At 44.6% G+C, this 13,130-nt stretch overlaps 1 protein-coding gene across 1 annotated transcript; it reads right to left on the bottom strand.

Annotated features, from left to right (window-relative positions):
• Positions 1 to 1,553: 1,553 nt before the first annotated feature.
• On the bottom strand, positions 1,554 to 10,626 carry LOC119484222 (protein lifeguard 3-like). The gene is made up of 3 exons (XM_037762909.1): positions 10,187 to 10,626; positions 9,235 to 9,551; positions 1,554 to 2,270 (listed from the first exon to the last, which is right to left on the bottom strand). The coding sequence occupies exons 2-3, from the start codon at positions 9,538 to 9,540 to the stop codon at positions 1,974 to 1,976; spliced, it is 603 nt and encodes a 200-aa protein (XP_037618837.1). The 5' UTR covers positions 9,541 to 9,551; positions 10,187 to 10,626; the 3' UTR covers positions 1,554 to 1,973.
• Positions 10,627 to 13,130: the final 2,504 nt, after the last annotated feature.

Below are 13,130 nucleotides of genomic sequence, written 5' to 3'. Positions count from 1 at the left end.
TTTGTATTTCTGCAAAACAGTCATAATCTTAGGTCACATAAATGGCTTCAGTTTAAACTGCCTTCTATCAGTATAGAAGCTGGCAAAACAAGTCTGTTTTGCTACGGTCCGCATGGATAAGTCTAACATTCAGTTCAGTTCCCAATTTGAAAGGAGAAGGAAAGGGCTCCACGGCAAGATAAAGTGCTGAAAATATTCTAAATATAGTATATAATGTATATAATATTGTTTAGGTGAGCCTTTCTTTTAGTTGGCTGAAACACATTTTTCTGTCGTCCCCGTCCACAACAGTACATCGCTTTGCTGTGGTGTCGGTACTTCAGTCTTTTTCTCCAAACTTGGGGCGTGCCGACCGCCATCTAAAGGTAATACACCTACTATGGCTAAGTATCTCATACAACCCCACTTCAAAACACCCAAACTATCCCTTTAAACATCTCCAATATCATCTGAGAAAGCTTTTGCCCCATAGTTTGCTTCATAGATAGCTTCACAAGTTGAACTGCTTCAAACAGAGACAGATCCAGATTGTTAATGTCCTTAAATAGTCCTTGTCTTTCATAGACCTAAAAGGGACTGTTTGTAACTTCTTACACGTATAAATCGCACGGAAGCACCAAAACTGCAACGTTATATCTAGTGAAGCCCGTCTCGCAAAACAGTGTTGGCCGCGCTCGGAGGACCGTAGCTTTGGTCTCCAGGGTCGGAGTTTCTGCTGTACTCTGCTCCTCTGCCTGCCTCCCTTCACTCACAGCTCGCTCCACCTCATGTTCATGCGCGCACACTACACACTGCAGAAGAGTTAGTTTAGCTCTGAGAATATCTAGTGAATGTAAAGTGGACGTTTGTGCAGAAATAAATGCTGCAGCTCCTCCAGACCAACAGAGGTTTCCCGTGTCTTGTGAAGTGACGGGGCTCCGCAGCGAGAAACTTTATCGTCTCCGACCGGGTGCCGGTGTCTCCCCTGTTCTGACCGCGGTCGGGAGGCTGAAGCAGGAAAAGCCAACACTAGGATCAGCATTGATTCATGGAGAGACCTTCGTCTGGTCAGCTAACATTACTGCCAAGCAGGTGAAATATAGTGATATTGTGGTTTTAGCTGATGTGTGTCGCCTCACTGTTTTGACGGATGCTCGCTCACATTCAGTTAGCGCGTGCACACGGGCGAGTGCGAGCAACCGGACACTGACTTTCGTTGACTTAACGGCCACAGGTGTCGCTGTTACAACCAATTTCTGATTCTTACAAACAGTCCCTTTAATGAAAAACGTGTGAAGTGCAGACATCTTTTATTCTACCAGAAACCCTTTTTTTTTTTTTTTTTTACTTTAGCAGACACAAGCTTCATAAATACCATTCAGAGAGCATATCACTGTTCTGCAGCTACTCAGGAGTATATATGAAGCTGATTTGTACATGTTTGAAGTCCTTGAACTTTAGGATTGCAGTGTCATGCTGAGGAGGTATTTATTCAATCTCTTCTTGAAGGCATGAACACTATTGGTGTTAGCCCTGGGGAGAAGAAGTTGCCCCTGGGTAGTAACAAAGCCAGGTGGCCCAGTGTCTTGCTCTGCATTGTGTGACACAATACAGGATGTCCTCATTTTAAAAGCCATCAAAACCTCAACAGCTCAGTGAATCTGTGAGTGTGTGAACACAACTTTAGAGGAAACTGAGGTTTTCATTTGGACGCAATAGAAAATGTACCACTTTCTCACAGCTCATTTAAATGTAAAGAGAAGTCTAAATGTTGAGGAGAACCAAGCGGTGAATAAAAAATAAATGTTTGATCATTACTATTTTTTTGTTTTTCAAGAAAAGTGCTCTTTATTGAGCAACATTTAGCTGAGGCAGCAGCTCGCCTACTTGACCAAAACATTTCCCTTTTCTTTCCAGGAAGCTACTGTGTGACCTCGGGTGTTTCATATCCGATATATATTTCCTTAAACTACATAGCTATAATTTTTTTTTTATCATATTGTCAGGGTTAACTGTGCTCTTAGTCTATTATTTAAATGTTTAGTTGTAAATGTTAAATGTAGATATCTGTGACAGTATCTGTATCTGTATTTGTAACCCACCAGTCCCACGGTGTTCCAGGGGTGACGCCGACTGAAGGACTTGCAGCAGCTGAGGGCGGTGGCCGCCACGATGAAGATGATGAAGGAGCTGAGGCACATGTCGGTCTGTATCTCCTCAACTTCAGAGAAGGTGAACACACACATCACACTGAAGGTGAACAGCAGCTGGACAGCCAGGATGCTGAACACCTGCACAGGGATAGATGAAGAACAAGCACTTGGTTAAAACAGATTTTACTTGCAAGCATTCACTACCATTTTATTGAGAGATTGTTGGATTACACTTTCCAGCATGCACTACTATCTGACCTAGCTCTCAAGAAACCCTAGTGCTTTAATATGCTTTGCAGTGTCCAGTAATCAAGGTGGTCTAATGCTGCGACTCCCAACCAAGGGGTACTTCTGCTGCTTGCGAGGTAAGTTTAAGGAGTAACTCAACTAATTTTAAAAAAAAAATAAATAAATCATGACTTGGTAGAGAAAAGTAATTTTTTATTGTCACAAAAACCAATAAACTACCAACTACAATCGGCTGACTGCTCAGGAGACGACTCCCACCAACCTTAGTCAGCTGAAACACCTCAACTAAATACTGCAATTAAGAAGTCATAAAAACAAATTAGCAAGTGCACATAGCTGTCCAAAAACAGCTCCCTAAATGCAATGGGTAAGTTGACTTGTATCAAAAAGTTATCTTAACAATATATATGTTTATATAATTAATAATATTGCACAGATTTAGTTCAAAATCAATCCGAGCAAACGCGTTTTGAACATGTCGGGCCTGTCAGACAAAAACAAAAAAAATTAATTCAAGTGTTCTGAGAGAAAACTGGACTTCTGCACCTCCTCATGGCTCTGTTTTCATGCTTCCAAAAAATCTAGCCCGTGAGGGGAGACTTTGGCCAATCACAGGTCATTTCAGAGAGAGAGAGCGTTCCTATTGGATGTTCATTCAACGGTGGCAGCTGTCAATTGCTCGTGAACTCCGATCAAACAATCAAACTAGGCAGCGCTGATCAAATATAAATCAATATTCTGTTACTGTAATGCCTATTTCTCTCCTCAAATGTTTTCAGAAACATCTTGTAGTGTACTGTTGTACTGTGAAATTAGAACATTTTCTCCGGCTGGGTGTTGCTTGGTATTTCTTCAACAGATCTCTGCCGGGTCACAAACTCTCTCATTTTCCAGCTAAACAGTACACTACAAGATGATTCTGAAAACAATTGAGGCAAGAAATAGGCATTACAGGAACAGAATATTGATTCATATTTGATCAGCGTTGAATAGTTTGACCGTTTGATCTGTCATGTTATCACTGCCTGTAGTCTAGGGTTTCCTTTTGTTTCCTATGTTTCCCTGTCCTTTTGTCTCTTGTGTGTTTTCCCCTGGTTTGTCTAGTTTGTCAGTGTGTTGAGGGGTGTGGCCTTCCTCCTCCTCCTCCTCCTCTGGGCGGGCTTGGCTGGAGCAGCTGAGAACAATCTACCAATCATCACACCTGCAGTATATATACCCTGGTTTTCCTGCTACTCATCGCCAGATCGTTCCGTCACCCTCCGTGGTCTGTTCATCTGCCAGCTGTGGCTACTACCTACCTGCCTGCTCACTCCTGCACGCTGCTCCTGGATCAACCTGCAACCTGTTTTTGTTTAAATAAATATTCTTTTGTTCACTCTTTAAAGACTCTCGTGGTGTGCTGCTTTTGAGTCCACGTTTTTGTAAACTAGAACATAACAGAACGATCTGGCCCTAACTATGGACTCAGCAGACACAAATGTATTTCAGAAGGCTGTTTCCAGCCATGATATTTTGTTAGGACAACATCACCAGTTACTTCAGGGTTTATTGGAGACCCAACACACCTTAGGGAATCAAATGTCTCAGATGGGAAAATGTTTGGAGACAATTTCAGGCCAATTAGCACCATCCCCCGCTCTGCCTCCTCCTCCTCAGCCTCAGCCACTCAGAGAATCACCTGTTCCTCCACCTGAACCATATGCCGGTGATTTGGGGAGATGCAAAGGATTCCAGCTCCAATGTTCTCTGTTTTTTTCCCGACAACCAGTCACCTTCACCACAGACCAAGCCAAGGTAGCATATGTTACGGGACTGTTAATAGGGAGAGCACTGGACTGGGCTGAAGCAATGTTGGGAAGAGGAGGGATAAATTCTTTGTCCTATGATTGTTTCATGAGTGAAATGAAGAAGGTTTTTAATCACCCTGTATGTATTGGATACGCTGCTAAACGTTTGCTTAACCTACGACAGAGTCAAAGAAGTGTGGCGGATTATTCTGTGGAGTTCCGGATTCTGGCTGCGGAGGCTGGATGGAATGACGAGGCATTAAAAGGAGTTTTTCTACACGGTTTGTGTGAGCAGTTAAAGGATGAACTTGCTGTCCGTGATGATACTAACTCCCTTGATGCTCTTATTGATCTGTCCATAAGACTGGACAACCGTATGCGGGAGAGACGCCGGGAGAAGAACTACAAATCCCACACTCCCGTGAACTCCGTTGCTGCTACTCCTACTCTCGCGAGAGTTGCCTCCGGCCCGTCAGAGACTCACGGCCCCGGTTCCAGCTCCTCTGCTCTCTCTGATGATCCCATGCTGGTGGGTCGGGCTAAGCTCACTCCCGCTGAACGTCAGAGACGGATCCGAGCGGGTGAGTGTATCTACTGTGGTCAAGTCGGACATTTCCTTGCTGCATGTCCTCTCCGCCCAAAAGAGCGGGCTCACCAGTAGCTGTGGGGATACTGGTGAGTAAGACTGATGCCCCCACCAACACTAGACCTCGAACTCAAATACCTGCTAAACTGTGTATGAGTAAAATGTCCTTGCCCCTGTTAGCGTTGATTGACTCCGGTGCAGAGCAGAGTTTTTTAGATACTGAGTTAGTCTCTCAGGCTGGCATCAGCATTGAACCCCTTGAGACTCCTGTCAGTCTGTGCTTTAGACGGCAAGTCCTTAGCATTAGTAACTCACCGCACTGAACCTCTGTCTCTAATTCTGTCTGGAAACCACCGTGAGCTAATACAGTTTTTTGTTTTCTCTGCCCCTAAGACTCCTCTTGTTCTCGGACACCCGTGGTTAAAGCTACACAACCCCCAGATCGACTGGTCGACTAGTAAGATTATGGGATGGAGTAGTTTTTGTCATTCCTCGTGCCTGCAGTCTGCATTACCACCAGTAGATATTAGTGTTGCTCCTCCGCCCTGTGTTCCTCCTGACTTGTCTACTGTGCCCCCTGAATATCATGATGTCGGTGAGGTTTTCAGTAAGGAGAGAGCGTTATCCTTGCCACCTCATCGTCCGTATGATTGTGCTATTGAGCTGCTACCTGGTACCACTCTGCCTTCGAGTCGCCTGTACAACCTGTCACGTCCTGAGAGAGGTGCTATGGAAACCTACATTAATGACTCTCTGGCTGCAGGTCTCATCAGACCTTCTTCTTCGCCTCTAGGGGCAGGATTCTTTTTTGTTAGCAAGAAAGACAAGACTCTCCGCCCGTGTATTGATTTTCGAGGGTTAAACAATATCACGGTAAAGAACAAGTACCCTCTGCCATTAATCAGTTCTGCTTTTGAACCACTACAGGGAGCCACTGTCTTCAGCAAGCTGGATCTGCGAAACGCGTACCATCTGGTACGGATTCGGGAAGGAGATGAATGGAAGACAGCATTCAACACACCACTGGGTCACTTTGAGTACTTAGTGATGCCTTTTGGACTGACTAACGCTCCTGCAGTGTTTCAAGCACTGGTTAATGATGTTTTGAGAGATTTTTTGGACCGGTTTGTGTTTGTCTACCTGGATGACATTTTGATTTTTTCCTCTGACCTCGCAGAACATCAGCTTCATGTGCGCCAAGTGCTCCAGAGACTACTGGAGAACAAGCTGTTTGTGAAGGCTGAGAAGTGCGAGTTTCACGTCAGCTCTGTTGGATTTCTTGGTTACATCATTGAGAGTGGGCAGGTGAAGACGGATCCGGACAAGATCAAGGCGGTGGCAGAGTGGCCTGAACCATCCTCCAGAAAGCTCTTACAACGCTTCCTTGGATTTGCCAACTTTTACCGCCGGTTTATCCGTGATTACAGCAGAATTGCTGCGCCACTGACCAGGCTCACATCTCCTGCTGTTCCTTTTCGCTGGACTCCTGAGGCGGATCAGGCGTTTGCCTTATTAAAGGACCGCTTTACGTCCGCACCCATCCTGGTGCAACCTGACTCTTCTCTTCAGTTTGTTGTGGAGGTTGATGCCTCGGACATTGGTGTGGGGGCTGTTCTCTCCCAATGCTCCAGACCAGATAAGAAGTTACATCCCTGTGCTTTCTTCTCTCGACGCCTGTCTCCAGCTGAGAGCAACTACGACGTGGGAAATCGTGAGCTGTTAGCAGTGAAGTTGGCCCTGGAGGAATGGAGACACTGGTTGGAGGGTTCGGAGATCCCGTTTATTGTATGGACTGATCACAAAAATCTTGCTTACATCCAGTCAGCCAAACGACTGAATTCCCGCCAGGCTCGGTGGGCTTTATTCTTTGGTCGATTCGACTTCACCATTACTTACCGTCCTGGTTCCAAGAACATCAAGCCTAACGCGTTATCCCGGCAGTTTTCATCAGAGGAGTCACCAAGTGTTTCAGACACCATTCTGCCGGCAGCCTTGGTGGTGGGGACGTTAACCTGGGAGGTTGAGTCAGCGGTTCGGGAGGCTCAACGTGAAGAACCGGATCCAGGTACTGGCCCTGCTAATCGAATGTTTGTTCCTGTGTCAGTTCGCTCCCAGGTCCTGCAGTGGGGACACGTTTCCCAGTTCGCTTGCCATCCTGGGATGAGTAGGACTTTGTCACTCCTCAGACGACACTTCTGGTGGGCCACAATGGAGAGGGACGTCAAGGAATACGTCCTCGCCTGCACAGTCTGTGCCCGGGGAAAGACATTTCATCGGCCGCCTGTGGGGTTGCTCCGCCCATTACCCATACCTGGTCGCCCTTGGTCCCACATCGCCTTGGACTTTGTCACCGGTCTCCCACCTTCTAATGGTAAGACAGTGATACTTACCATTGTTGATCGGTTCTCCAAGGCCGTTCATTTCATTGGTCTTCCCAAGCTTCCTTCTGCACATGAGACAGCTGAACTCCTGACTAATCATGTTTTTCGTCTGCATGGTATTCCTGTGGACATCGTCTCAGACCGTGGTCCTCAGTTCATCTCTCAAGTTTGGAAGTCTTTTTGTCAAGCCCTCGGAGCCACTGTCAGTCTGTTTTCTGGTTTCCACCCTCAGACGAATGGACAGTCTGAGAGGGCTAATCAGGATTTGGAATCTGCCATACGTTGTGTCGCTGCTACTAATCCAACTTCTTGGAGTTCACAGTTATGTTGGATTGAATATGCGCATAATTCTCTCTCTTCTGCTGCCACTGGTGTATCTCCTTTTGAGGCCTCACTAGGTTACCAGCCACCACTGTTTCCAGCACAAGAGGAGGAGTTGGCTGTGCCATCTGTGCAGCATCACCTTCGACGCTGCCGCAAGGTTTGGAAGGACACTATGGATGCTTTGCTTCGGACAGCTGAGAGAAACAAGAGGATCGCGGATCGTCACAGGACCCCAGCTCCCGTCTACATCCCAGGTCAGAGAGTTTGGTTATCTTCCAGAGATATACCTTTGAAGACTGACTCCAGAAAACTGTCTCCCCGTTTCATTGGACCTTTTGAAATTGAGAAGATTATTAATCCTACCACTGTCAGACTCATCCTGCCAAAGTCTCTTAGGATTCATCCCTCATTTCATGTTTCTCAGCTAAAACCGGTCCTCACCAGTCCTCTGGTCCCTCCGACCAATCCCCCTCCTCCCGCCCGGATCATTGACAGTCAGCCAGCTTATTCAGTCAGACGACTGATGGATGTTAGACGTAGAGGCCGGGGCCTTCAGTATCTGGTAGATTGGGAGGGATACGGCTCAGAGGAGCGCTCCTGGGTTCCTCGTTCCCGCATCCTAGATGCTGGGATGGTTCGGGAGTTTCACCAGGCTTATCCTGAGAAACCTGGTAGATCGCCTAGAGGCTCTCATTAAGGGGGGGGTACTGTCATGTTATCACTGCCTGTAGTCTAGGGTTTCCTTTTGTTTCCTATGTTTCCCTGTCCTTTTGTCTCTTGTGTGTTTTCCCCTGGTTTGTCTAGTTTGTCAGTGTGTTGAGGGGTGTGGCCTTCCTCCTCCTCCTCCTCCTCTGGGCGGGCTCGGCTGGAGCAGCTGAGAACAATCTACCAATCATCACACCTGCAGTATATATACCCCGGTTTTCCTGCTACTCATCGCCAGATCGTTCCGTCACCCTCCGTGGTCTGTTCATCTGCCAGCTGTGGCTACTACCTACCTGCCTGCTCACTCCTGCACGCTGCTCCTGGATCAACCTGGAACCTGTTTTTGTTTAAATAAATATTCTTTTGTTCACTCTTTAAAGACTCTCGTGGTGTGCTGCTTTTGAGTCCACGTTTTTGTGAACTAGAACATAACATGATCAGAGTTTGCGAGTGATTGACAGCTGCTCAGAGACGGCAGGCTCCAGCTCGGCTCTGACTGGTTGTTTTCCTCCGGTCTGTGAAATCTTGCAGATGCCGTTAGGAGCACCGGAGGACACCGGATGAACATGATTTTTTTTCAGATTACCTGTCTCATGCACTACTGTCAGGATATAGTGACCGTTTTAGAAAAATAACTTTTTTTAATCACATTTGCTCCATTTCTACCCACTGCAGATTTAATTGATGTTTTTTGAACCAAGGGGATTTTATGGCTTTTCATGATTGACACTTTTGGCTCAAACTTGTGTAAAACAGTGGTTCCTAACCCCTCAAAAAAAAGCAACGTCTATTTGCACCTTCTTTTCACATGTCTACAAGTTATTTTTCCTTCCCAGATTGATTTATTTTACAAATTTAAGAGGTCTGAGGATGTAAAATGATCCATTAATTTACAGCAAAAAGCAAAGTTTAGAAAAAAAACCCCACAATTTAAGAGATCTTATCCTGTTAATCATCTTGTGCGTTCCTTGAAATTTCTCTTGCGAGTTGCAACTCCAGGAAGCTCTGTCTCGACAACAGGTTGGGAAAATCTGGTGTAGGATAACGTGCTCATAGCAAGTCGTACAAACCTTTCTAATAAATGTTCTTCTCACTGTCTTGTCATCAAAAGAAGATGAGGATTTCAGTGGAGTTGTGTCCGACGAGGCCTTTGGGCTGACGTCGGGGAAAGAATCGTATCCAGTGGTAGGCTGATAGGTGCAAGTTGTCTCGATTTTGGGTGGAGGGCACATTGCCAGGGCTGCAGAGTAGGGTGGAGGTTGCTGTCCTTCGGAGGAGTATGACAGTGGTGGTGGTGGTGGTGGTGGTGATGACACATCATAACCAGGAGCGTCCTGTGTCTCTTTAGATGTGAGGGAGTCTGCTGTATCTGACATTCTGGAGGAAACTGTGGATCAAACACAGAAGTTCAGTCAAATAAAAAGATCAACGTGTGCAAAACAAACACGGGTATGATGGTGTACACTCTGTTTAGCAGCTGTGTGAAGTTCCTGTTTTTCTAAATTATATTGTAGGGTTTACTCATTAACTTTGGCGTCTGAACTGCAATGAATACATTTATGGTTTCATTTAGTGAATCATTGTTTTATAGCTGCCTGTCAGCATGTACAGGGTTGCTAATATGAAATCTTGTTGCCCAAGAATGGTGTAAACATTAGGAAGTAAAACTTGCGCTGTGGTGCCACTTCTCTTACAATCAGCAAATATTCTGGGAAAATGACTGTTGTGTCATGACAAAAAAACGTCATGTGGTCTTGGATTCACCAACAGTCAAAAAATCCCTAGATTTTCGCAGAGTCTCTTTCCACCTTTAAGAAAAAGCTAAAGACCCAGCTCTTTCATGAACCCCTCCGCACCTAATGACATTGATGCTATTGATGATATTGATAATGATGATATTGAGGATGTTGCTGATGTTGATTAGGATATTCATGATGATGATGATGACATTGATGGCATTGTTGATAATGTAAATGATGACGATGACAAAAAAAATCTGCTTCTATCCACACTGTGCATCGCCTTTGTGCACTGCTTGTCAGCACCTGTGTCCGATCAGACTTGAAGCTGTCGTTGGCTCTTAGTCACGTTGTTCCCTCCTATCCAGATCCTTGCTTGTGTTGTGTGAACTCTCAGATGTACCTGGCTTTGGACAAAAGCGTCTGCTAAATGAAATTGTAGAATTGTAGAATTTTATCCCAGATTGAATTTCTAATTCACGTACATTTGTGTGAATAAACCATGGATGTATTAAGAGAACTGAAGTTCCACACATGCTATTTAGTACGCTAAAACAGTATGTGAGATATTTTAGTATGTCCGAAACCTTAATATGAAACCAATAGTATGCGAATTGCATGCAACGCAGTATGCAACGCTGGACACTGCTAAGCCCCCAGGCAGAACGCCGGTTGTTGATCCCAATTTTCGTAGTTGCCAAACGGCGGTACTACAACTTCTGTGTCCGTCACGTTATGCCATTGGACCCAAAAAGACTTTTTCCCATAGACTTACATTGGGATAGAGATGTCTGTAACTCAGCGGATCATTTTTTTTAGCTTCAGTTTCAGGGTCCTGGTGTTGTGCATGCTGGCTCACTGTCGCACTGTCATGACTCACTGGTGAATAGAACAGAGCCATCATTGTTTGTAAAACCTGTGCATTTCCTACGTACTATGACAAGCCAAAATGTCTGCTGTTAAAAAATCCAATTATAGACCTTTATAGAGCCCTTACACTCCCTTAGACTTGGTTACCTTCAAAGCACCTACACATTCATTGTTCACAGGTGTTTTCATTTATTTTTCCTGATCAGATCTCTTCTCAAGGCTGGGCCTTCAACTGTCATCACTTTTCTGTTGAAGCTGTTAAAGGCACAATGAGTAGGATTTGACACAACATTTAAAGTGGCAGTAGGCAACAATATTTTGGCATAATTTGGCAAAAATTCCATAATAACCTTTCAGCATATTGTAATTCAAGTGATCTGAGAGAAAACTACACCTCTGCACCTCCTCATGGCTCTGTTTACAGGCTTTAGAAAATCTTGCCCGTGACGGCAGACTTTGACCAATCACAGGGCATTTCAGAGAGAGCGTTCCTATTGGCTGTTCCACAAAAGGAGATGCGCGTTCACGTCTGGTCTCTGCAGATAGTGAAAGCCTCGGTCAATGGCGGAACAACCTACTGGAAAGCTTGCTATTCCAGCATTGGCAGCAACTGCCTACACCTCAAAACAACCCAAAAAAAGAAAGACAGACTTTCAAAAAGACAGTCCAAACTGTTGATGTCGTTAGAAGGTAATGTGTAGCTCGCTGCGGTAGCCTCCTCAGATGTAGCGAGCACGTATGAAGCGCGTGCATATGCCCGTTCTCGTGTGGGGGGAGGGGCTTCGGACAGAGAGGGGAGAGCGGAGAGAGAGGAGAGAGGAGAGAGCAGCTCGAGGGGATGCAGGATTTTGCGTTTTCCGGATTTCTACGCACTGCAGCTTTAACGTTGGCCCCTCCTTCGTGGCTCAACGGGGGTTTTGCTGTGTTCAAACTATGAGCGACCAAAGCAACAAAACGGCCAGTGTGGCCGGCTACATTGTCAGCGAGTCGGCGTTCAAGTGTTGCTCAAGCGCTCCTTGACATATTACATCGTTAAATAGCACTGGGAACTGGCTAACGGCATTTTCTTTTTGATCGAACGGAACCAGGGTGAAACATAAACGATTGGTTGACGCTTCACCGCGTCATTGGAGCACTGAAAAAAAAAAAAAAAATATATATATATATATATATATATATACACATATACATACATGCATACATACATGTACTGTGTATATATATATATGTATATATATATAGCACAAAGCATTTAAATACTGATTTGGAGGTTGATTACCATGGCAACGGTCAAAGCTTCAAAGCATGGGAGTCAGCCCTAGAGTCTATACATTGTTTTTTCATTTTGCCTTTAATAAAAGCACTGTGTGTGGGAGTGCAGGGCCTTTAATGTGTTTGATAAAGAAGCTTATTTCACAACTGTACACTTGTTTGCTTTAAAATAAAACTAAGTCACAAGGTTAAATGTAAAAAAAAAAAAGCATTTTGACACCACACAGAGCTTCCTTTTTCTCTCAGAAGAATTATTCATAGCTGCAGTGGATGAATGAGTGAATGAATGCTTTTATCAGTGATTGCACTGTTTAACCTACTGACGTGACCAGGACAACAGAAGTGTATTTGATATAATTTAGTTCCTTTTACTTAATAGCAGAGGAAGTGCTGTATAAGTCATGTTTGTACATTCCTTTAGATTAGAGGTCGACCGATAGTGGATTTTTAAAGGCAGATATAATATCGATTTACTTCTGCAGCAGTCTAGTCGACTACTTGTGCATACAGCGTTTTTAATAACATTTTTTGTCACTCTGAATTTAATAATTCGTAAGAGAATATCCTGAAGTGTGATTTGGTGGCTTACATTGTTGCATTATGTTCTATTTATTTACAATGGGCGATGTGCTGTTCTGTGGTTTACAGTATGACTGGCCACGATTACTTCTGTTGTGCATCCCGTTACCTTATTAAATGCCACTCTTACAAATATTAATGCTTGTGTATCTTCCCGTGGTAAAGAGGATCCTAAAGTGTGTGATATCATTTTATGGATAAGTTACAGTACGTGGCTGAATTGGTAAGCAAGTTACAGTAGCATTTGAATAATTTATTTTCCTGCCTGTCTGCCTGTCTTGTATCGTGGACAAAGAGCTGATAGTGTTACGTTATTTATTCGAGATAATTTTTTTTTTTCCCTCTACCTTGACTTTGTGTATGGAGCCTCCAAGCAAAACGGTGATTTACGTCTCTGTATGACTGGTGGAGGCTGTGCAGCCATCAGTCACTATCAGAGCCCAGTTCCACCGATAACAATAGTTTGTAAAACGTCATATCTACCTCAACTTTAGATAGCAGTATTA

This window comes from Sebastes umbrosus, unplaced genomic scaffold (assembly GCF_015220745.1).
Source record: "Sebastes umbrosus isolate fSebUmb1 unplaced genomic scaffold, fSebUmb1.pri scaffold_10_arrow_ctg1, whole genome shotgun sequence".
Taxonomy (NCBI): domain Eukaryota; kingdom Metazoa; phylum Chordata; class Actinopteri; order Perciformes; family Sebastidae; genus Sebastes; species Sebastes umbrosus.
The sequence above is the reverse complement of the archived record's forward strand: the minus strand, read 5'-3'. Positions and strand labels throughout refer to the sequence as shown.